We start from the raw sequence: 27025 nt of genomic DNA, 5'->3' as shown, positions 1-27025 counted from the left end.
TAACAATTTTTAATTTTAATTTTAAGCAACTATAACAGTTGCTTAAATTAACCCTAAAATTTTTTTAAACGTTTAGTTAAAATTATTAATATTAAAAATAAGAATAAATTATTTAATTAAAAGCCCGTTAAAGCTTACTAATTCTTTAAAGTAGCAGAAAATGTTTTCCTAAAAAAGTTAAACATTTTTATATTTACTAAACTAATATTCAAAGAAATGAGAAGCTTTGATGTCATGTCTTTCAACAGGGACACCGAGTTCATCTTTGTACAAAGAATAATCGACATAACTAAATGACGTTTTTAGAAACTTAAATGTTATAATATTGTTACAAGAAATGAGTAGGCCTTACTAGAAGTCTCATCTTTTTTAAATTATTTTTCTAATATTATTGTAAAAAGCAAATATACTAAAAAATATTAGTTCATTTAATTCAACTTTGGCACTGATTATCGACAAAATAAGGTATAAAACTAAATAAGTTTATTAACTTTAATACTTGAGAAAATAGACAAAAGTTTAAGTACTTTTAGTCTATTTATTTATAATAAATAGATTTCTCTATCCAAAACTTCAAGTTGTACAAAAAATCTTGGTAAAGTTTATTGAATCTATTAACTTATGTTTTTCTGTACAACCATAGTTTTTAAGTTTTACAAAAGTTACCAATTACCATATAACGTAATACTTTAAATATGTTACTTTTATTTTAACTTTATCGTCAACAATTTCCTAGTTGAATTTTTTAAATTAAGTTTCATAAGTAGTAACAAATGGACTTCTATTACTATCATTTTGTAATACTTAGACACTTGATAAATTTTTAGTTATAATAGTTCTTTTTCTTTTCCTTAAAAGAACTTCGTGCATGTAACTAGTTCTTAATTATTTATATACCACAATGATTTGTAGTTTTAGAATAGATATTTAATTATAAAATAATGTATTTATCTTTAAGTTTCTGTTCAGATGTACTTTTTAACTTTTTTTTAATTTGTTAGTTTTTTTGAGTTTAAACATTTTCATAAATTAATAAAAATAAATAGCAATCAGAAAAATAGTGATACTACTATTTTCAATAAATTAAAGTCTTAGCTTTTAAAAATTTGTTTTTTTATCTTCACGTTTGACGTTTCATGAACAAATTTAAATTTTAATTATAAACTGATACCGTTTTTTATCTGAAACGTTTAAACTTACTTTTATAAGTTCAGTAATTGTTCAAATATGTTAAGTGTTTTATATAATCTTTTCAGATATAGATTAGAAGTTTTATACTTTAATAAGTTTTGAAAAACTATGCTCAGCCACCACAGTTGAATATTAATGATAACTTTTACGTAATGTTTCGTTTGTTTACTTTACTATCAATAGCGCACTCGAAACTTAAAAAAAAAACAAATATTTTGTATTAATTTTAAGTGACAGAAGTAACATAATCATTTAAGGCTTTCATAAAAAAACTAGATAAAACATTTTGATATATAATAGTATTGTTTTTGATCTGTCCAATTTATATAGTTGTTAATATTTTGTTTTAGACTATACTAAGTAAATTATAATTTATCAACTAGGAAATAGAAGGATTTGATAACATTTTATGAAATATGAATGAAAAATTGTTAAGAAATGTAATAAAATAATTTAAAGCCTACAATTAAAGGATACATTTTTATACATTGAAAACAAGTATTTATTAAAAGTTCTTTGGAAAAGTATTGCAACTGTTATAATCAGCTCAATTTAGTTAATGTATGCTAAAAGTTTATAAGTAAATTCGAAAAAAAAAAAAAAATTCAATTCTTAACAATTTTCTTCCGGATAAGGTAAAAAGAATTTAATAGTTTTTTTTTAATAAAATTGTTTTATCTACTTCGGTAAGTTGAATTTTACAAATTAAATGTATTTAACTTTTAAAAATTTTTAATAGTTGTTATTATTAGTTAATAAGTTGTTGCATATAAATTTAAACAAAAAGTATGCTTATATATTTTTTAATGTTTTTGTTTTTTTAGTTTTAACTTTATGAATATATTACTCTACTAATTTACAGTATTCTATATTTTAAATTACTTGATATTAGATGTTATCTAAAATATTTTTTATAGTTAACATATGTTAAGTATATAGATAATAGGTTATTTTGTTAAAACATAGTTTAAAGTGTTCCAAACTTTATCAACAAAGCACAGCGATATATACTTATAATAGACAAACATTAGTTTTACGTATGTTTCAGAGTTGCATTAGAAATTATCAGATCATGCAGCATCAAATCTGAAACATAAGTAAATCTGACCGTTTTATATTAAACGCATTTACTACAGTGTAAATTTTTCCTTTTTTAGGTTGCTGATAGTCTCTTAATAAAAAATAACAATTTTATTTTTTATACCGTCAACGAAATCAATCTTAAAAATTTTTTTAAGGCAATTTAATTTGAAAAGGAAAATAGCTATTAGGTGCAAAATTTACCGATCAAATTTTTCTAGCTTTTTAAATATTTGAAATACTAGTAAAAACATGTCTAAAACACACATTTGGTATAAATCTTAGTATTGTATAGAAGTACTACACGTAAACACAGTTTGTTTTTTTGCCAGTCACTATGGAAGTAAAAGCTTGTACAAAAGCCTGTTGTCACTTGGTGCTGATACGGAGAAATATGTGAGATACGCTTGATAAAATCAGTCGAATATTTACCTGTTTATTTTGCGATGCAACTTTTCCGCAAGTATACTGAAAACTATGTGGTGTTGTATAACTTATTTAAATACCTAAGGGCTTCGAGTTTTTTATGGGCTTTTAGTATACTGTTTGTCGTTATAAGTTAAAGCTAATTTTGCACTTAGCTTTCGGTTTTGAGATTTTAAACTCAAAGTTTTTTTTTTAGTTTTTATTGAAATATTTGTTTTATTTAGCAAGCTATATGTTAATTGTTTGTTTATTATCAACAAAGACTGTTGAGTTTTCAAAGTCACTTTTGATTTTAACTTATCAGTTTACACTTTATAAATTTCTTAACTTTTAAACAATTTTTTTTCAACGTTTATGTAAATTTGTTTGATTGTTAAAAATATGTTTGTACCTAAAACATAACTAAAATTTCATATCTAAATAGCCTATAAAGCAACAGTTACTTTTTTAAACTTTATTAGCAAATAGTTACTAATTTAGATTAAGTAGTATATATAAACAGTAGTTTTAAGTAATGTATTTTTGACTACAAGAGAAAATAATCTTTAAAATAATTTTCTTAAAAATATACTTCAAAAAATTTTCATTTAAAATATTTTAATAAACTTAGATAATAAACCAAAATTTTTTACTTGTTCTTTATACCATTTACATCAATATAAACTTACGAAAAAATTAAAACAAGATATACCGTTGTATAAAGTATATAAAAAATATTTTAACATTAAAACACTTTTTTTATGTCTTGTCTTACTTTATAACTGTTTATAAATTATTTTATTTTCATGATCTTCAATAGTAATTTTCGTTTAGGCTTTGACTTTTAAATGAAATTGCAACTAAATAAGTCAAACAGAATCATTTATACTCAACTCAATTAAATTTATTTATTCTTATAAACGTAACGTACTAAGGTGTTAAATCTTAGAGATCCAAAAAATCAAGACTATAGCAAAACTAAAACAACTGTTTTCGTACGCAATACTTTTTTTATCTAACGTTGTTTTGCTGCTCATAAAATTAAAACAGCTCTACGGAGTAAAATGTACGACGCTATGGAGTCAAGTATAGATACAGCATATTTGTTGATATTTGACTTCGTAGAGCTGTTCATATTTTATGAGCAGTGGTACGCCGTAAGTCAATAAAGTATTGAGTACAAAAACAATTATTTCCATTAACATTAGCATTATTCATTAACAAGCCTTTGAACATTTGCATTTTAGCTATTATATCGTATAACAAAATGTTTTTTATTTCTAATTATAAAAATTAAACTCAATATATTTATACCTAAATTAAAATTAAAACAGATAAGTAACGTTTTTTTCTCAAAAAGGACCTAAGTAGCAAAAAAGTTTATACCAAACTTTTTAAACATTTTTTAAATTGATAAAAAAAGTTCAAAAAATTCAAGAATATATTTTAAATTAAAAAAGTTTACAAGCGCTAATTTCTGTTGATTTTGTAACAGAACTTGATTAAACTTTAGCCTTTGAAACTAAACATTAGTTATTTTACTATTACTTTTAGACTAAGTAAAAATAATAAAGCCAAAAAAATGTTGGTAAATAATATTTAACCAATAAATAAGTAGTAAGGCATATATAGTTCAGGTGTTTTGTAAGCTTGAGTAATTATTTATAAAAAAAAAGTTTTTGTAGTAGAACACTTATTTTGCAAAATTATTTAGAGCTCCCATAGTAGCTTAAAAACAGTTTTATTTAAAAACTTTAATTTTCATATGAAACGGTATCAAAAAACAGTTAGTCAATTGTTAAGTTATATAGTATTATTTAGAAGTAGACTGATATTCTTATTTTATTTTAATACTTTAAACACCAACAATTACAAGTTAGTTAGTTTAATCATAAATATTTTGTTTGTTTTTCATATAATTTTACGATGAGTATAAAATAAAAAGCTTGGAAGAAAAATTTCAAATTATATTTAAATTAACTTTTTGAAGAACCACTAAAACGCTTAAAGGTATCTTTTAAAGGCATATGGAACTTTTAATATAAAATAGGTTTTATCTGTAAAGATTATAAAACAAATGAATAAAAAATATTTTAAGTACGTTTAAAAATTTACTGTTTGAGAATTTGAAATAAACACTTTAATCCTTATTTTTATATCTGATTGTACCACAGCATAAAAACATCAATCTTTTAAACATCAATATAAATTGTACCAAATATTAATTAAAGTTTCTAACTGGTGCGTTTAACCACACAAACCTTGTTTAAATAGCGTAACATATCAGGAAAACCAATAGAACAAAAAGGAAAAATACTAATCATATTATGGTTTTAAAGTATATTCGTTGACAAATTTTTAGAATTTAGGATGCTAAGTTGAACTTTAAAAAAATTTTTTTAGACTAGCTATGGCATCATAAGTTGTAAAGTTTTATTAAAACTATTTAAACTTATTAGCTCACAAATTCATTAACTAACTCGAATAATCAGTGATATTAATGAGATCCTCAGTAAAATTTGATTTCGAAATTTAAAATTAGAAGTTATGAATACATTAGGATTAGCTTGAGTTTGCAAACCATATTTAAATACATCACAAAAAACAGGTAAAAAAGATTGAAGCTACTGAGATTGAGAAAAATTAAGAATATTGTTAGAAAACAAAAAAGTCAGCAAAGCTTGCTAATAAACATTTTATCTACCGGTCAAGTTTTTAACGCTATCTTTGTTTTCAAAAAGGAAGTTAATTTAAAGTTATAAGTTTTTTTTCGAGCTATCCTTAAAATAAATCTGAAAAATTACTAAATTATTGTTTTTTCTAATTATTAAAAGTTTCTTATTCCAATAAATTATTTTAAACTTCAAGCATTCTTTGCTTTTAATTAGGTACATAACAAGTAAATAGCACTCTTTAAAATTTTTTGTGGCAGTTTGATATAAATTTCTTCCTTTTTCTTCAGAAACTAATTGATTAACTTTATTTTAGACTCTTTTAACCATTTTAGTCTTATCAATTAAAAATATCTTTTTTTCAAATTTAAATTTAAATCAATTTAAATAGTCGTTTCTCTAATTAAGTGGATACTATAATCAAAAAGATCTGTTGAAATAGCTTTTATTAGTAAAACTATTTCGGTCGAAATGTTTTATTTTATTGCTTTACACTTGTATTGTTTTACAGCTTTATGGCGTACGCAAAAGATAATTGCTGTACTTTTCAAGTTAGAAATGAGTTCATATTAAAAAAAAATTTAATAAATAAATTTGTTTATGAAGAAAAAAAATCAGTTTTATTCTTCTTTTTTATCGTTTTAGTAATGAACGTTATTTACTAGTTTCTTTAAGCTTGTTTCAAAATTCAGCAGAAAAAATATTTTAATTGGAACTTAATCTTTTTTAGATATAAACCTGTAATATATTTTGGTTCTCAAATCCTAATAATCTATTACAAAAATATAAAAACTAAAAAAAGTCTTCAATTTTATATTGTTTTGTCTAAAGGATGTATAGAACAATTGAAAAGTTAGAGTATAAATAGATTAGTAAACAAAAAGATCTTAGTAGTGCTAATTATTAAAAAAAAATTTGTCACTAAATTTTTGCTTATACTTACTTAAGCTTTATGTTATAATTTTGAGTAGTTTTATTTTAAGTATCAGTTTCAAACCTAATTAAGATTTTTTTGAAACAACAAAGATCTTTCTATATAATTAAAACTGTAACTACATTTTAAAAATACTACAGCTGCATATGAATTTTAATAACTCAAGTAAATCAAAAACCTATTTGAGAAAAAAAACAAATTGTTCCATAAAACAAAGTTTAGAAATTTTTAAACAAAATTTAAATTACCTAGATTCCTCATACTCAAATTAAGGATAATATTATAACCACAACTTAGTTACATTATTCAAATAGAATTTTTGATACTATATAAAAACTTTTGTATAAAAAAAATAGTTTAACTAAAACATTTTTTTAAGTTTCTGATATACTTTTTTGTAAAGAATAAAATACACACCATAAGCTCATGTACGATGCTTAAATATATAGAGTAAGTAAAAAAAGTTTACTATTTCGTTCTAAGTTTGTATTTTAAAAATTTTAGCTAAATAACGCTAATTTATGTTTTTTTTACATATTTCAATTTAAGTTTAGTTCTAGAATCTTGTTACGTTTGTAAAACTGTTTCTTTTTTGATCAAGTTTGACCTTGAATAGACGTACTAAACATCAAGTAAAAAGTTACTAAAAGTCAGTATTTGAAAAAAAAACAAACAAGAATTACTTGAAACTCAAGTTCAGATTAGCTTTTATTTTAGAAAAAGCAAATAAACTGATTAAATATTTGCTTAGTAAGCTAAGTTTAAAGTGTTCTACAAAAATATTAAAGTTTAATAAGAAAAAGTATTTATGTTTAAAACAATTTACAGCTTACTTATAGATATGTTTAACTTTTACTAAACGTTTATTTTTTTATCATTAAAAATTCTTTATAAATTCTAAATTATTTAGAATAAATTTTTAAACTTCAAGCATGGTTCATGGGTCGATGGAGGAACTTTTAGACGACATTTCAATTGCAAATAACGACGTAATTATAGCTGACGATTTTCAAGATGACGTAAACTATTTTAAGTTAAGGAGGCAGCGAGTCGGGAATACCGATAAAAAACAAGGGCTTTGGAAAACAATGCTGATAAAAATAGGAGTTAAACATAAAAAGAAAGGTAATAAATTTTTTTTATTGTGGTTTAAAAGTTATTTTATTTGATGTTTTGAAAAAACATACTAAAAAATATTGTTTAAAAAAACATTTTTTATACATAATAAAAAAGTAAACACTTTATCGGCGACACTTACTCTGTCTTGAATTCCATTAAAACAGCTTGATTTTTGTTTTTAAAGTAGAAGTTTGTTTTTAATAAATTAAACCTAGACAGATAAATAAGTCAATTTTGTTATGAGAACACTTAAAGTTGTGAACGAAGAGTACTTGTTAAAACAGCTGATTAGTTACGTAAACAAACACAAACAAAACTATTTTATAATGCTAAACCATTTTTAAACAGAAATAAAAAGTTTTACACCCGATTTTTGAGCAAAACATTTGAATAAGATTTTTTTTAATATAAAAATTAAGTTGGTAAGTGTGTATCTTATTTAAAATCTGGATATTTTTAGTGTATGTTACGTTCAAGCTTAAAAACTGATCAGAACACCTACACTTGTTGCTTGAAAGATTTTGTCTCTAAAATTTGAAAATAGCATATAATTAATATTCTATGCCATCAAATAATCGAAAAAGCTTACTGTCAATTTTTTGATTAAAATTATAATTTTAAGAAAAAAATCCTGTGTTTGAAAAATAAGTTGTAAAGTATAAATTGTAGCGATTGTCTTAAAATCATTCAAATAAATGCGCAGTTTGAAGTTTTTTTATATTCAAATAAACAGATTAATCTAATTTGCTTTTAATTTTTAGCTTTTTTTTTCAAAACTAGTACTAAAAATCAAACAAAATTGCTAGTCATTATTATGCATTAAAAATCGTTTTTTTAGTAAATAGAAGTTATTATCTTAATACAAGTGTATAAAATAACATTTTGCTTATGTTGCATTTTAGTATCTAAATATTAAGAATATCTATAAAGCTAATTATATTCAATTATAAATTTTCCTGTAAAATTTTTTTTTCTGCAATTTTTTCGGATTAAAATTGACGAAACTTTATACTTAAATAGTTTCAATAAGTACTTTGTCGCAAAAACTTAAATCTTTATATTTTGCTTGTATGAAATTTGAGCTTAATGTTATTTTTCGTTTAAGATATTATTTTGATTAAATAAAATGAAATCAAATTATAATAGTTTTCTTAATCGGTTGATTTTATCAAAATACGTATAGAGCCAAAAAAAAATTTAAAAACAAAAATGTAAAATAACTTTATCTATTACAATACATAAACAAAAAGTGGCTTTTAACAACTGTTTACTTAACAAAATAAAAGCTCGGGTAGTAGAATAAATAAAAATACTTGCATCATCAGTTTGTAAAAGCTTTACGTTATTTTTATTATTTACCCAACGATAACAGTAATGACGTTTTTTTTTCAATATTCGACGGACTTTGGCTTGTACATGTTATTTTGTGTTTACTCTTAATTTCATGCTGACAATCACCGAATGCTACGCTCAATAATATCCTGCCACTTTGAAGGTTTTATATTTACTTTGAGGATTTTGCACGAAGTTTTTTGCCGATTTACTTTTTTATTCAGATTGTTTTTAGTGCGATTCCTATTTTTTTTTATATGCAAGCAGCTGTGTAAATTTTGATTAACTAAAAATAAAAGTGTTCTTTTTATAAAAATTAAAATAATAACTTTTAACGTTTAAAATCTTTGATAAAAGTTTTGACCCAGTTATATAAAACTTTAAGTTATTTAAGTGACAATTTTAACATCGAAAAAACACAATTTAATGCTTAAAAATATTAAGTCATGATTTAGATTTACTTTTTTTGTACGTTTTTTGAATTTAACACATACTGTTTTTAAACTAAGACAAATAGTTTTGGTGACGATTATACTTGTTTTTTTGGATTTTTACGAAATTGGATCACTTTGTGACTTAATTTTTTCGGTATACTAGTCTAGTGTATAACAAGAATTTTTAAGCAATATTGTGTTAACCAAGCGGTTTCTCGAATCAAGCAAATTGAAAGCTTTCTATTTTTTTCAAATACAGCGCTTTCTTTTTCAGCTGTATTACAGCATAGTTGAGGTAATTAAAAATAAATAAAAAGGTTTTGCGAATATATTTAAACTAATATTTCAAACAATATATTACAATTAAGTATTAGACAAAACAGTTAAATTATAGTAAAGTTATTATATACTTCATTTACAAAATATTTTATCACTTAACTTATTTAACAGTTTTGTGAATTGTTTTTTTCTTTTTGCATAAAAATAAAAACATATATTCTGCAAAAGATTTAAGTTTCGAAACTAAGAAAACTAATAAACATCAACAAAACTTGTTATTGTTAACAAAGCTGCAACTTTTCATCAATAAAAATTTTTATGTTTTGCGCAAAAAAAATTATTCCTAGAAAAAATTTCTTTTCACCTTGTTTAATAAAACCGACAGTGAAAAGAACAATATCGAATGAGCAAGTAGACAATAAAGTAGAGGAAGAATCAGTTAAAAAATTCAAAAATGAAGTATTCAATGATGAAAAGTTCAGAGATGACAAAATCAGGGATGCAGACTTTCATAAGCAAAACGCAGACAAAAAGAAAAAAAGCAAGTTTCCGAAGCTGCCGAAAAAACTCAATGTATTCAAGTCGCTGCGCATGAAAAAGTCCCAAAGAAAGGCGTCCGTCTACCAGTCGTTCAAAAACGACCATCCGAAAGAGGAGGACCTGAAGGCGACGAGAGAGAAAAAGGAAGAAAACGACGCGGAGGAGAGCAGATACACCTACAATGAGGGGAACACCAACAAGGAAGAGACAAATGTCATCCACAAAGAGGAGGGAAGGTACACCCACAAGGAAGAACCAAGGTACATGGGCAGGAAGGTGCACCTCGAAATGCACTCGGAATCGTACGACCTCCTGGAAGAGTCCGGCTACGAGACAACCAGCAACTCCCCCGTGCCCCACAAGATACCGGTCCAGGATACCGAGTTCTGGTCCATCGAGGACGTGAGCGACGACCGCCAGCAGATCGTCGGGAGCGACTCGGAGGACGAGTTCCGCAACGCGGATGAGGGAGCGTTTCAGAGGGGCTGGAAGAGCACGAGGGCGAAGACCTTCAGACGAGTGAGCGATAAAAATTTTGTTAACCGAATTCGAGACGACTCACTAGCGAGTTTTTCGTTTCAGAGCTTGAGGAAGTCGGGAAGGCAGACGTGGAAGGGGCTGAGGCAGTCGCTGCGCCACCAAGTGACGTTTCCCACCGCCAACTCGGTGATGAACGCCGTCGGTGCCAACAAGAGGAGGTGAAAGCAAAATCAGAAAAAAGTCCCCGCCTTGAAATTGATATAGTTTGTTTTTACCGTTTATTTTTACCCAATAGCTTTTTGTTTGTCAAGTTGCAAAAGAACCAACTCTAAAACTTAAACAAATCTTAATTTTATTCTAAGCTTTTCGTCTATGAAGTGTGAAGATACTGAGACTTTCAGGCACGATAAACAATGACTGCCTCTTTTTTTTTCAACATGTTTTAAACTTTTTCATTTGTTCTTTTTTATCATGAAACTGTTTGATTATAAATATTATATAAACTTCTGTTTATTATTCTCACAGATATTTAAACTTTGAAAACTACAAACAAACGCTTAACTTAATCATCAGAAAAAAATTATTTTACAACAAAGAAAGTTAAAATTATTAACATATTTCACAGATACTGTTATTTAAAAATAAAAATCAATAAAATTAGTTAAATTATATTTAAATACTTTCCAATTATTCTATTCTTGCTTTGTAGTAGATTAAAACAAATTATAGAACTATTAAATTGAAATATGCAATAAAAGTAACTTTTATACTTTTACATTAAACATTTTGTTTTATATTTTCTTAAACTTTCAATTGATACATAAAAGGTTTGTAGAAATGTTTACTGTTTCAAATTGCAACTCATGTTAAAACAAGAATTTTACTACCAACTATAACTTTTTCACGTTTTTCTATTAGTCGTACTTGTACCGTAAAGTAATTTTACAAGCCACTTCTACAGATCATTAACTTCGTAAAACTAATAACTAAAATTAATTTTGTTTTGAGCCTGTAAACAAATTAAAAAATACTGTTGAATGACAGTATTTCTTCTTTATTTTTTGAGTTAAAGTAAAACAGTATATTTGAGTGATGTATTCTAATATGCTTATTTTTTTAACTTAAGTACCATAAAGTAGTTTAGTATCTCCTTTTCTAATCTTTACTGCTAAATAAATACTTTTTTCAGTTCTTTTGAAGGTTTTAAAACTTCTTGAATTTCGATTGTTTGAAATATAAAACTAACGAAATAGGTATCATCAATTTTATCTCATCTGATAACTATTACAAATAGTTAAAAAATAACTATTGTGGAACTTAATCCATTGTTAACAATAAATCTTTTTTTTTTTTTTGATTTGTCTTACTAGTTTAATTTTTTCTTATTGTTTTAGACGTTATTATTAAATACATAACTTACCTAAGCACCACGTAAACTTAATAATCACAAAAAAACTTAAATACGACTGCTGAGCTGATCATGCAGTGCTTTAAATGATATAAAACAAAGGTAGGTGTAAGATATAATAAGGTTAATATAAATATTAAAACCATAATAAATTAATTATAACTTGGTATGTTTTTAAACTTAAAAGAAACTGATCGCAAAAGCAATCATAACGTTTAAAATAGAAAACCAAACAATGCTGTGCTAAGACTTTACTGATGCATAGAAACATTATAAATCAATCTACTTTTTTTTTGTTTTTCAAGATACACTACTTATGGTTGAATATTTGTAAGTTATCAATCATCACATTTTTTTTTTGTAAACTATATAAATTTCAACTTTGTAATAAACATGTTACAATGCAGGTAATAAATAATATAAATATATTTATTATTTTATTCTTTTAAATTTAGATAGCTTTTTTTGTTGTTCAACTTTAATATTGTACTTCTTATATTGTACTTATATGAGCAAACCAAGAATAACTTTTTTTTTATGTATAACTAGTTTTATTTATCTATCATTAGACATATAAAGCCCACTTGGTTGCATGGACGGACATTGCACTAAAATCTGCATTTACTTCATAAAATATCTTCTTTTACCAACGACCGGAGATTTATTTTAAAGCTTGCATCATATTCGATTTTAACTTTGGTATTTTTAACAATTTTTTTTAGTTTCTGAAACTTTTAACGTCTTTAACGTTTTCAATAGTCTTAATGTTGAGTTTTTGATTAAACGTTTTAATATAAATTTTCATCAGGTTAAGTTATCTGCATGCCCATTTCTGGTTGCTTGTTAAGATTTTTATACACTTGACCATTTTTAATCAACTAAAATATACGAATAAAAATTTTTCTGTCCCACCATTCCAAGTGTTGAACTTTTTTTAGTACGATAGATAGAGCATTGTACGTACTATGTGAATAAAAATCAATCACCTTTGAGGAAGATACAACTAACACATGCAGTATCAGGGTCGAATTCAGTAAACAAAGCTTTAATTGTTCAATCTAAAATTCATAATCTAATTTTCATTTTAATCTTTAAATTAAATCAAATTAAAACTTTTTTTTTTAATTTACCAAAAGGTGTAGTTAATAATTTATTATTATATATTTTAAAAAAAATTAACAAACATTTATTAAGAGAGAAAATTCATGTTTTCCTAATATAACAATGTTTTAGCAAGTTTAAAAACTTCGTTTATAATTTGTCTCAAAAAAAAATTTAGCTTTAGAAAAATTAACAAAAAATTCTGTGGCGCAGCGAATACGAACATGATGGTAATAAGTTCTTAAAACAACATTTATTAAAATATATAATTAACAGTAACTTAGAATCGTTATAAAAAAAAAGTCGGAATATGAGTTGTCAGAACTATAATTAATGTGTACCCCTTTTCTACACATTCAATTATTTTACAGAAGCTCTATGTTATATTTATTTGTTTACAAGTTAAGTATGTTACATATTTAGATGCTTAATATATATATTATGAACAAAATTTAGTTACTTTGTTTTTTCAACTTGACTTATGCGATAAGCAAATGTCTATGAGAGTGCCTTAGTAAAACAATTTAGTTATGAAAGAACTACAGTTATAAAATAAGTGATTCGCAGTGAAAGTTTTGATTTTTTTATGCTTACTAAGTTTTATCGCGACAGTTTAGGCAATAAGTGTTAAAAAAATTTCGATTAGTAAAAAGTAAATATACATCATTATAACTAGCTAGAAGAATAATTGTCATATTATTATTCTAAAATTTAAAAATATGAACAATGTAATTATCAAAAATGAAAATGGTTTAAGACTTAGTCCTTTATACAAGTTGAGTTTTTGTAGCTTTAGATGGTTTTTATGTGCGCAATTTTTTTATACCGTTTTTTTAAATATCTTGTGGTAAAAGTTAAGGCTTTATTTAAAGAGTACTATTTGACACTTAAGTTTAATAACAAATATTCGTATTGTTACATGAAACTTACAGCTGATACTGTATTATTTTAATTAGAAAACAACATATGTTTTAAATAATAAAAAATAAATAGAATACCTAAGTTAAAAGTTTAAATTTTAAATTTTTTTTTGCTATTTACTCTACAAAAAAAATATTAGAAACAAAATAATTAAAGCTATTCGGTTTATTAAAGCAATTATATATTACTCTTAGTTTTATCTTTAGTTTAGAAAATTTAATAAACTTTCAGTATTATATTTTTCCTATTTTTCAATTATTCTTAAGAACAACATTTCTGTTTTAAATACATTTTTTAACGTTTGATAACAAATTTTGTTTAGTTAATTATTCAATGTATTGTTGGTATATTACTAGTGTAGCTTTGTACATTTACTAACACAACATTAGTTAAGCAATTATTTAAAAGCCTAAAAAACTGAACAAAAAGTTTCCATTTTGTTTATACAACAACAAAAACTAGTAATACTTTTTTTTCTAAGTTAAAACATCGTTTATTCGTGTATAAAAATTTTCACACGTTGTAATAGAATGAGAGTATACTATATCTTTAGTATATTTATAGCTTCCTAGTTTGACTAAATAATTAACAAAAAAATTAAATAATGTACAATAATTAAATTTGAGTGAAACTAATTAGAATAATAAATTAAGTCTCCGTGAAATAGCTTGGTAATAACTTTTTACTTTTGACATAACTTTACTTTAAATTTTGAAAATAACTAGTTTTAGATACGTTTATACAAATATTTTTTTTTAATTTCTCGCAACTTTTTTTAGAAAAAAAAATCACAGAAGCTTTATTATTATAAACTTATGTATTTTCATTAAAAATCAAAACACCACAAACATAACCTTTTTGTTCTTTTAGATCAAAGGTCGGCAACCTGCGGCCCGCGGGCCAAATGCGGCCCTCAAAGTCAAAATCAGCTGCCCGCGAGCTCCTTTTCAGCCAAAAATATACATTTTAAAAACAATAAAAATTAAAGATTTTGTAATAAAAACTTGCAGTTAGGCTCTTAATTCAATAAATACTCTTTATTAGTGCTCTATTATTGCTCAATATATCACACTTTGATCTAAAATAAACTTTTTCTACTGATTACTAGAACTTTTCTAGTAATTTTCTAGAACTTTTTTAATTAGTGCGCCCGCGAGCAATTTTGCTTCGGAAAATTGGCCCGCTAGCTAAATAAGGCTGCCGACCCCTGTTCTAGATCTTCTAAATAAGTTAAATATCGTTAAGTTTATTTTCTAGTTAGAGTTAAGTTTGTTTAAAAAAATATTGCAACTGTTTTTACTACTTGCATTCAGTTACATACATTAATTCATTTTTAGTTCTAACAGTCCCTTTTTAAATAGAAAAAGGCTTAAGGTCTTAATTTTTTTTAATTAGCAATACTTTTAAATTTCTAGTTGAATAAAAACTCTTTAAAAAATAAAAACACTAATTTTCTTCTCAACAAAACCTTAAAAGTTAACAGTAAAATAGTATTCTAAACATTTCTAGTATATAAGTTTTTTTTATAATTTCAATCAAATCACAAGTAAGCCGGATAAATTTGTTTCCTTTGTTGTTAAGTTTTTTGGATTTTAGTTTCTTTCAGTTGTCGTGTTTTATAGAAAATTCAGAAACAATTTTCGTTAATTTAAAGTTTATAAACAGACTTACGGTCAACATAGTTTTATAAAATTCACAGTAAAAAATTATTTAGTTCTTTTTTTGTATTTTACAGTTTTTAATTTTATAAAATATAAATTTAATAAGTACAAAGGTTCAAACACCGTAGATTAAAAGTTTCAATGTTTTATTTCAAAACTCAAAAACTAGTTGCATTGTAAACATTTAAACTAAAAAATTAAATCTTTATTTAAAAACTAGCTGGAATGGTTTTATGGCCAATGGTTTGAAAAGTTTTACTTCCTAGATTTTTATATATCTAAAGTTGTCTTATTTAAAATCTTTTCGTGAACTTTCGGATTTAGTATCAACATTTTACAACAAGCTTATATATTTTAAATACTAACATCAAAAAAAATTCATACTTTGAAACAGGGTAATTTTACTACTAAAAATGTAAAAAACGTACGAATAAGTTCTCATTAAGAACTATTTATTTATACTATAATTAGCTTTTTTAATAAGAAAAGACAAAACAAGATTTATCTTGCTTTTTTTACTACATTTTCTAGGCAATTTTAAATATTTCTAAGCACACTGAGAAGACCACTGATCTAAACTTTTTTTCAGTAAAAAAGTTCATTTTACATAACTTATTCTTTTTTACAAACTTAGTGATAAAAGCTAATCAGATTTTTTTTTTGGAATGACTTAATTCTGTTCAATTTACTATTAAATTTACTATTAAAATCTAATATCAAACAAACGTTTTAATGTATTTATTCTTCATTATATAACTTTTAAAATCATGCGGGTTATTGTGTTGTCTTGTTTTCAGTAAAAAGTAATCCAAAATTGCATATGTCATTAATAGTAACTTTGTATTTTTTAAAACCGTTTTTATTTTTTGTTTTTTTAACTTTGCAAAAATTCAAATTGAAAAAATGTGATTTTTAAATTTTAATGTTTAATTACAAAACTAAACTATTTTGATCCCATATGTGCATTGAGTTTAATTTACATAATTAAAGGTGTACTATAGATTTATTACATCTAATTTGACACCTTAAATACTTAATTACATTAATTCGAACTTTAAAAGATTTTATTATTTAGAACTGTAAAAGCTATTTTAATTTCATCTAAAACTAAAGCTATTTTAATTTCACAAAACAACTAAAGAAATTACTAACAAAAAATAACATAAGTATTGCTGTTTTTAAACGTAAGTGTAGAAGAAACAGAAAGAAGGAAAAATCTCATCGAATTTGCAAACAACCGCCCATGAAGCTTATATTCTAAAATGGTTATGAGTATCAGAAAACTTCCTTTTAAACTTTCCGTCTAAATTATTTAAAAGCTGTTTATGTACGGAAAGTGTTTTGAAATTTCTAATAAACATTACAACTAACTAAAAGAAGCATCAAATTAAACGGTTATAAAACCACAGTACAAACTTACATCTATAAGATATAGTGTGTGACTTGAATGAGTTTCAAAATTAATTTTAAGTTTTTTTACGTTTTTAAGTAATACCAGTTATATTTCTTTTGTTTTATTTAATCTGTAAGCTTTTTAAATTGAACTACTTAAATATTTTTCAACTCAATTAACTGTAATTTAGTACACAAAAAATAAGCTAACAAGGTAAACAGCTTAGATATTACCTAAACAATGTAGAAAAGTATTTTTAAAGAAAGAAACAAAGTTAAAAATCTTATTTAAATACTTTTAGCGGTCTTAAGTTTAATAGATTTTTTTTTGAAAACAGAAAAATCGCATTTACAGCTAAATTTTATGTACTGTGTCCCACGATAATAATCCTGTTTTTCATTTGAATTGCTATATCTGCATATTTCAGACTTGGATACTTTACAATCTATGGTTCAACAACGGTTTTACAGGTTTACTTAAATTGTTTAAAAGCTGTTTAAAATACTCTTGATATTTTTATTCCCTCAAAAAACATAGCATACTGTTATTATTTATATACTTTTGAAATAAGGTTTTATAATCAGTTTACATATACGAAGCTTTAATAAATGATTTGTAAATTTTTTTTGCAGGTGTGCGTCAACCGAAACAAACCACGCCCGAAATGCTGAATGGAAAGCTTGAAAAGGAAACAGCGGAAGATGGAGAATACGTGAAAATAGTCTGCGATCAGGGAATTATAAATCCGGAGCCTTACTTAAGATGCATCGGAGACAGATTGGACCCTTCAAAGGATATTACCCCATTCAACTGTTTAAAAGGTTCGAATCTAATTGTCTTAGTTCATATATAGCCTTATTTTAAAGACAAACTAAAAAGTTTAAATACAAAATCAGTAATTAAGTAAGGAGTAAATACTTTGTTTGTTTTATCAGCTTTACTTGTGTGCATATTAAATGGTATGAAGGCATAAATTTTAAGAAGTTTGGCTGAAACTAGTAGGAACTACATAACTATAGTCAGAATAATAATCTAATAGCTAATATACGTTTAGACAATATAGACACAGAGTTTTCAGAAAACATTTTCTTATAAACGAACTAACTAGTAGTAGCAATATTATGATGTAATATTTTTTGTTTGAAGTACAATATAACGGTAGTATTTTATTGAAAATAACTAATTTAAGCTTGCTTAAACATTGTACAGCAGTAATCGGCAAACTTCGGCCCGCAAAACATAAACTTTTGGCCCACGGTGGTCTTTTCAGCAAAAATCATACTATTTATAGACAATTATACAAAGTTTTTGTGGTAAAAACTTACAACTAGACTTTGAATTTGACAAATAATTAGTAACTATGCTTTATTATTGCTTTTTAGATCACATTTTTGGTTAAGAAAAGTGTTGTTATAATGATGACTACATTTACTACATTTCTTTAAACAAATACTGCTTGCAAAATATTTTGCTATACAATGCGGCCCGCGAGCAACTTTTTCTAGGAAATATAACAAATCATAAAAGACTGTAGACTTCTACTGTGCTGTATAATACAGTTAACAGTAAAACTAAATAAACTAGTATTAAAATTCAAGAAGTAAATTTACATAGTAACGTAAAAATTTAACGTTATGCAGGCATCGAAAAAAGTTAATATAGTTAATTATGGTAAATTTTAATAATGTTTCAATTTTTTTTAATTTGTCAAAAATTTTCAGCTAAAATTAATACTGCGGGCCGCAGTTTGCCGATCTCTATTACATTCTTCATACTGTTAATTATAAATAATTTAATTAATTTTTGAAAACTAGTATTATAATATGATTTTCGGAATGGTTTTTTTGTGTTCAAAAAACATTTGAAACTTAAAGTTACTACATTTTTAATTTTAATAAATTTATTCAATACTTAAATATTTTCTAATTGGATTTTGTTCTTTGCAAAAAAAAAAAGAAGTATAAAACTGTTTAAAAGGGTAACAAAATTTAGATTTTTAAAGATTTTATTATACAAGGTTATAAAAAACAGCTTGGTTAAGCAGCTTGCATTTTTTGAAGTTTCGTATTATTACGTCCGCAGTTTTTTAAGAAAAAAACTTTGTTTACAAAATCATTTGCAGGCCGTAGTTTACCGATCTCTGATTTAGACATTTATTATATAATTTTTACATAAAACATTAACTTTGTAAATATGCAACAACCAATTTTAATTTAATTAAAAATTATTAGTATTACAAAAGTTTTAGTTTAAGAATCAAGGGTTGGAGGGGTTGCGATTGAAGTGTAAAGATCAACATTTTTATATTTAATAATACGCATACCCTTATACGGACATTCTTGTACTTGTTTAACTTTTTTAGACTTAACAACATAAACAGCTCTTTGAAAATTATGTATAGAAAACAGCAGCACTTTAGAAGTCAAATAAAAACAGTTTTAAGTAACATTTTAGCTGATAAAAATAAAAAGTATTTAATACCGATTTTAATTAAGCAAAATTTTAGTGCCATTAAAGTCAATAATGTTTTTCTAGGCAGCTTGAATAAGCAATAAAAAAAATCGTATTTAAAAGATAATAAAATATTAATATGTTATAAAGGGAAAATAAGCTTTCAAAAGCAGTGTTTAGTTTTTTTAAGTCATCAAGTAAATCTGCCAATTAAATTTTAAAAAACTTCCTTAGAATCTATCCGCTCTATTATGATATTTTACTTAGTAATGTAAACTTTTAAGACCACCTTAAGCAACTTTTAATCATTAAAAAACAAAAACTTATGTAGTACATAAAGAAATTAAATGTAAGCATATTCATAAATAAACCAAGCTGTATTGATATTGAGAATTAATTTATAATAGAAATTAAGTATTTTCTAAACTTTATAGTTCGACATCAAGAAAAGCAAGAACAGTTAAAAAATGAAAAACAAAACTTCACAGAACAAAACGAAAGCTTTAAAAAAGCGACACGAAACGTAAGAATCATATCACAAACTTGAAAAAGGGGAAAAGTGATCTAAAAGACAAATATGAAAACTCTTTAGAAAATATTAAAAAGTTAGAAACGAAAAGAATAGTTTGACAAAAATTACAAAAATTCTCAGGAAAATAATAAAAAGTTTGAAAATGTAGAAACAGTTTTAAAGACAAATATGAAATTCCTATGGAGAATAACAAAAATTAAGATTAAAAAAAACACAGATTGAACAAAAATATAAAATTTCTCTGGAAATAACAAAAAGTTGAAAATCGAAAAAAAAACAGTTTTAAAGACAAATATGAAATTTCTCTAAAAATTAACAACAATTTAGAAAACGATAAAAATAATTTGAAAACAAGTATGAAAAATCTCCAGAAAATAACAAAAAATTTATGACGATTTGAATGATTTAAACAGTGAATATAAAAAGAAAATTTAGAGAATTTTGTCAACAAATTTAGTAGAGGTTTTCAATATTTTAATTTTTTCAGTTTATTACAAAAACATTTTTCTAGATGTTATCAAAGCTTTTTTATAATTAAAGAAATATTAATTTGAGTGCATTTGATTAGAACATATTTTTAAATTATTTTACAGTTTTAAAATGTTAAAACAGTGGTTTCCAGCTTTGAAAAACAAAGTTATTTTTTGTGTTTATAAAAAATTGCTACCAAAGTAGTTCTAACTTTTACTGAATCATAAAACTGCTTTTTTATCTTTAAATATTAAAAGTAACTAAGTTAATGGCCATGATGTTATAATAAAATGCAATCATGGACTCGTTGCAACAGGTGAAGATAAAAGAAGTTGCAAGGACGAAAAGTTCCCTGTTTTAGAAAAACCAATAAGTTGTCGAGAAAAATGTTTAAGTCTGTTTTATTACGTTGTTTGTTTAAACACAAAACTATTTGGTTTTTAATTTTTAAAACAGTATTTATTTTTTTTCTTTAAGTTTACTTGTCGTCACACCTTTATAATTGTGTTTTATGAACAAAAACGGAAATTTTGAATTTTTATTGAAAAAATGCACAAAACTATGGGCATTGCAATTATTTTTACAGACCATGTTCACATAAGTTGCTGAAAACTTTAAGGTCGTATTTGACTCAGGGTATACTTTTTTTCGAAACAACTAATTAAAAATACGGATGTTACAAATTAACAATTGCTATACAAGTTTTGAAGTTTCTTTATGTCATATAAGTATAAAAATTTAAGAAAGTTTTTTTTTCTAGTACTTTCTATAACAGGGCTATTAAACTTAAAGTCAATCATGTTTGCTGAATTCAGCAAAAATTGAATCTATTTTCGTTGTTATTTTTAATTTTAACTATTAAAACTTTATTTTTTTGAGTAATTTTTAATGTGTTTGGGTAAGGTGGATTAGGATTAAGGGTATATAAAAGCTTTAAAAAATTTGTTCACTCAGCAAATATGCAAATTAGACTGAGCTTTAGGTTTAATTTCCTTTCTTAACATCTATTTACAACTTATTATTTAATGCTTAACTAAACTTTTTATTAACAAAATAGCAAAACATCTCGTCAAATTTAACTTGATGAAACATAGATTTATAAATAAGAAACTAAGCATAATTCTTATATTACATAAAAAATCTTTTAGTATATTTTTTAGAGAAAAAAATATTATAAAAATCAAAAACAAATTTACCTGTTAAAAATATTTACAAAAATAAATTGCAAGGCACGTTTGATAACTTTATTTCTTGGATGTGTTCGTAACTAGTTTACTAGTTAATAATATTAACTAAAGTTAAAAGCAAATTATGTTTAAATTTAAAAACAAATTCTTATGTACTTTGTTTTGACTTTATTTATACAACTTATAATTTATCACTAAAAGCTGGCTAGTATACTTGAAGTTCAGTCAGAAACCAAAGTTTAAAAAAAGCTGAGTAAGCAATTTTTTAAAAGCTTTTTTTAATTTTTACCTTTGTCCCTAACCCAATTTACCCAACCATACTAAAAATTAATCAAAAAAATATTAAGATAATTAAAATTACTAATAGTATAAAAACTTTTTTTTTTGCTGACTCAGCTTTTATTTCAGCTTAGACTGAAATTTAAATATACTAGTCTCAAAACAAAAAAAACAAATTGACAAGTATTTTAACTAATTTTTTAAATATGAAAAAAAAGATATGTTGGTTAGTCAGTATATTTATTTAACTAAGCAATAAAAAAAAACGTTGAAAACCTTTTAAGAGCGAATTTAAAGTGCTTTTAATGCCAGTATAACCTTCTTAACTATTATGATGTTTGTTTATTTTACAAAAACTTTATGCTATATACTTACTGACACTTATAATAATGTTTTTGTAATAAATATTTTGATAATTTTTTTCAATGTAGTTTATTTTAAACTTTTAAACAGTAAATGAGACAATTTACTGAAGGCTATTATTTATTACTTAAGATTTTTATTTATTTAAGTAAAAAAAACATTTACAAAAGTTTTACAAAGTTTTAATGAATTTTTCAAAAACAAATACTGATTGTTTTTAAAAAACTTTTCATCTTTTGTTAACCAGATTTAAAAATCTATACATAACTTTATAAATTGCTATAAGTATAACTTGAATTGCAAGAATGTACTTCACTTAGAGACTATTAAAACTGTTTACAGTCCTTTGTATACTTATGAAACTGAACATGTAAGTTACTAACAACAACATACAGCTTTTATAAACAAACTTTCATCAAAGTGTCAACATTCATTGATAAATTCTAATAATTATATAAAACAAGAAATAAACTAACAACATTAAGAAATTTTAAGTTTTGTAATATGGTATCTCATGTAGCCAGATGTGTTCCTAATGCTGCAGACAATCTTTTAAATGAAAGGCCTTTCACTTACACAATTCATGATGAGTACAAAGAGTTAAAAGGTTTTAACAAATATAATTATATTAACTTAAACTTGTCCTGGACAAGACATTAAAAAGTATATGTGGTGTATGACTCAATAACCGAAAGGTTTTTTGTGCATCAGGTCATAGAACCAAGTATTTTGAGCTTTTTTTTGTCCTTTTAAGTAAATTTTTTCTAACGTTTGGCTTAAAACCTACATTCATGACACACACTCAAACTAATCAGTTTAGGATATATCAGGCTATTTACAGGGTTGCCAAAAAACCTGGAATACCGGAAAAACCTGGAATTTGACACTTTAGAGTTAGACAAAAAAACCCAGAATTTAAAACAAAAATAATAAAAAAACCTGGATTTAAAAAAAAAATTTAAATCTAAAATAACATCATTTCAATTACCCACAAAAATCTATTAAAAAAAAAATATATTTTTTGAATGATTAATAATAAAATTTTCATAAAAAAATCACATTTAAAGTTAAGTCTGGTTTGAATTTTTGATGAATCAGCATAAAAAAAGTTTATTTTTATTTTTATTCCTTATACCTAACCTATCTTACCCAAAAATACTAAAAGTTAATCAATAAATAAAACTTTAGTATTTGAAATTAAAAACAGCATGAAAATAAGTTTTTTACTGACTCAGCAAATATTCAAATCAAACTGTCCATTAGGTTAACTTCCCCTTATTAAAGTAGCCTTACAGTATTATATTTACTAAAACCTAAAAGAATTTAAAAATAAACTAAAGCAACCATATACTTAAATTTTATAAAATTTTAGGCAGGCTCAGGCTAATTTAAACTTTTTTTTCAAATCTCAAGCTGGTCTTTTTGACTGAATTAAAGTACTTTTTTTAATTATTTATCTATAAACCATTTACTAGTGATTTAAGTTCATTGTAAAACTACATTTTCACAGTGGTAACACTACTGGTAGTAAACATCACTAATAAATCTTTTATTTGAAGCTACTTAATTTTTAAATTAAGCAAAATTTTATTAGGTTAGTAGAAATGATTTTAATAATTTAACTATATGTATATTAAGTCATTTTATTATAGTTTTAATAATTTTATGTATTTAAGCTAGATTAACAGTTTGTTTCTTCTAGTTTTTACCTAAAATTATTTTATATTTTTTTTTACATAAACTCAGTCTTGTTTTAAGTCATTTTTTTGTCTCAAAGAGTGGCATCCCTGTATATTACTATAAAAATTAACAGTAGTTAATAATTTAACTACAGTAACCTCTTGCATCTTTACGCACTCTTGTTTAGTTACGCATTTTAGAATTCTTTACAATTTAAAAAGTTAAAATTTTAATTTGTTTTATTATTTCACAAATTAGGTTTATTGTATATTTTTGATTTAAAATATGTTTTTAAATGCTAACTCACCTCTCTATATCTTTAGACTTTGTAAACTTATGTTCCTCGACTAATTAATATACATTTAGTAATATTTCAGTATATCAGAAATTTTGTTTACAATAAGAGATTAAATTAAAATTCTGAAAAAATTATGACTGTGTTAAATAATGAAAGTATAATGAAATAATGAGAGTTTAAAACACAAATAAATAATACAGCATTCGTGCCTTATATATGAATAAACATCTTTAAAAAAATTAATGAAACTTCCTAGCAAAAAGTAGCAGTGATACTTAATATATAGAGAGCTTACACTTTATAAATATTTTGTGGTCAAAGGTCAAATTAAAAAGTTGTAGTAACATAATCAATTTTTATTAAACATTTTTCTTATATTTTATATATTTTGTTCAACAGAAGATATCCATTACGGCACCAAAAGCATTATTTTTTATAAAGATGTATGATGCTTAATTATAAATTGAAATTGCTTTGTAGAATAGAATATAAATGTTAAGTATCAAATAAGTCACAAAAATAAAGATAAAATCTACTTATTATTAAAATTAGTAAAACTTTTCTACTCGTAATATTATTTTATATAAATTTAAATCCTTTTTTTTAATATATGTATAGTTTTATATATCGTTTTCATATGTATAAATACAGTAAACAAATTGTTAAAAGTGGGAAAGTCATCAGTCTGCTTTTAACTAGAAGCAGTTTCAAAAAATTGCCATTATAGTAAGTACATTCAGTATCTCTCTTATCTTTCTGCATTTTTCTGTGGACACAATGTGCGTGAGAGGTTACTGTATACAAAACTTTGTTTGTAAAATATTAGTACCTTTGTTCACTAAAAAAACTTACAATTTAATCAGTATATTCTACTTTATATCATCAAGCTTTGATCTTGTATATCATACAGGGTTGCCACTTTACCTGAAAACCTGGAATTTGACAATTTAGACATAAAAAACTGGAACTTGAGAAATTTTGACTAAAAAACCTGGAATTTTAAACAAAAATCACTAAAAAAACCTCGACTTTTAACAATTTTCACATGTTCAGTAGTAAAAGTTCAATTTGACTTAAAAAATCTATCTGGAAATAAAAAAAATTTCTAATCATCAAAATTTTTTTATTATTTAAAAACATATTAAAAGTAGCTTACATAATCATCAAAATTTTTTTATTATTTAAAAACATATTAAAAGTAGCTTACATAATCTTTTCTATGTTTTTATACTATATAACACAGTTTCTTACATTTAACTTAACTTTAAACTAGAAATAGACCCAAAAATGTGTACTTTAAAATCCTGTAAGAAATTTGGAAATCCTGGAAAAAATTTAGAAAAAACAAGTGGCAACCCTGATCATATGAAAATTAAAACATAAACACTGTGTTTTCCTCTTTATAAATATTAACAAAAATGTAGTTCATTACTATGAATGTTGTCTTCAAAGCTAATATTTTCATTTATTGTTTTCACTTATTAAGTAAGCTTAAGCAGTAAATCATAATGACTATTTTCTAAAATATTGTTATAATTAGAACTAAAATTGAATAATATCATATTAAGTATGTCTACCAAAGCTTGCAGATTAGACACAACTTTTGTTTGCATGCCTTTTTGAATGAACACTTTATTATTTATGAGTAGCAAAATACCATTTGTCTTAAATAAGTTATCTGTGTATAAAAACAACTGTATTGATTTTTTAGTTCTTAAGGGTATTTTACCTTATTAATTATAATGTTTTATTAAGTTATTTAGTGTAAAAAAATCAAGTTACAAAATTACTCAAAGTAGTAAAGTGACTAAATAAAATTTGTTGTATCTAAAGACTTAATTATATATTGGAAAAAATTAATAAATCTGTAAAAAGTTTTAAAATTATGTTACACATAAATTTAAACTTTTAAATAATGTTTAAATGTTTCTGAGTTTTGAAAATCTTATACACTTTTTATCACGGTTAAAATAAAGGTGGGTTGGTAATATATTAGATAATAAAAAATGTTGTTTAACAGTTATACTTTTAGCACAAGGGGACTCTTTTGCAGGAGTGTCACTTTTGCACAAGAGTAAAAAAAATAGATATAATAAAAATAAGTTGTAAAAAAAATAAACTATAAAAAGATTAATTGTTAGTTAAAAAAAAAGTTACCGACTGAGGGTAAGGGTTAGTGGTAATAGTAAAAATAAAAAACTAATAAAAAAACAAAAAAGAGAAAAAAAATACCAACTGAGGGTAAGGGTTAGGGGTAACAGTGATAGAAAAAAATATATGTATACCTAGTAAAAATTATTGATCAAAAAAAAAACAAGACAGTTAGAAAGTTATAAAAATAAGTTATAAAAACAAATAAGATAAAAAATTTACCTACCAAGGGTAAGGGTAAGGATTAACAGTGAGAGGAAACAAAAAAAATAAATTGAAAAAAATTAAAAAAATTTTAACCTGTGCAAAAGTCCCCTAGTGCTAAAGTGATGCTTGTGCAAAAGTGATACCCATTAGAATAGCTTTACAGTACCTTTTTAATGTTGTTATACAACTTAACACAGTTTTAAACCTTAAACTTGACTTTAAACTAAAAATAGACCAAAAAATGTGTACTTTAAAAAACCTGGAAGAAATTTCTCAAAAACTAGTGGCAACTTTTTTAAAAGTTCCGATCATTATTTGCAATACTATTTATCAAACAGTATACTTGTATCATAGTTAATTTAAAACATTTGATCTATTTTTAATCAAAACTTTTTTAAGGTCGTTGTGTGATCAAGAAAGCATATGTGAAAGCAACAAAAGCAAATTACCACAAGC

At 24.3% G+C, this 27025-nt stretch overlaps 1 protein-coding gene across 1 annotated transcript; it reads left to right on the top strand.

Moving 5' to 3' along the window:
• Window positions 1-6827: 6827 nt before the first annotated feature.
• LOC145834406 (uncharacterized) lies at window positions 6828-11684 on the top strand. Its single transcript, XM_082941830.1, has 4 exons — window positions 6828-6931; window positions 7214-7407; window positions 9832-10505; window positions 10569-11684. Exons 2-4 carry the CDS (start codon window positions 7215-7217, stop codon window positions 10686-10688), a joined length of 987 nt encoding a protein of 328 aa, XP_082797956.1. The 5' UTR covers window positions 6828-6931; window position 7214; the 3' UTR covers window positions 10689-11684.
• The last annotated feature ends 15341 nt before the right edge of the window (window positions 11685-27025 follow it).

Source organism: Thalia democratica, chromosome 4 (assembly GCF_965202585.1).
Source record: "Thalia democratica chromosome 4, ktThaDemo2.hap1.1, whole genome shotgun sequence".
Taxonomy (NCBI): domain Eukaryota; kingdom Metazoa; phylum Chordata; class Thaliacea; order Salpida; family Salpidae; genus Thalia; species Thalia democratica.
The sequence above is the reverse complement of the archived record's forward strand: the minus strand, read 5'-3'. Positions and strand labels throughout refer to the sequence as shown.

Bases quoted from the DNA above. Each gene is read 5' to 3' on its own strand.
- LOC145834406 (XM_082941830.1), top strand. From the start codon at position 7,215: ATGGTTCATGGGTCGATGGAGGAACTTTTAGACGACATTTCAATTGCA. The intron at 7,408-9,831 runs GTAATAAATTTT...TAAAACCGACAG, and splicing joins AGTTAAACATAAAAAGAAAG to TGAAAAGAACAATATCGAAT. The intron at 10,506-10,568 runs GTGAGCGATAAA...TTTTCGTTTCAG, and splicing joins GGGCGAAGACCTTCAGACGA to AGCTTGAGGAAGTCGGGAAG.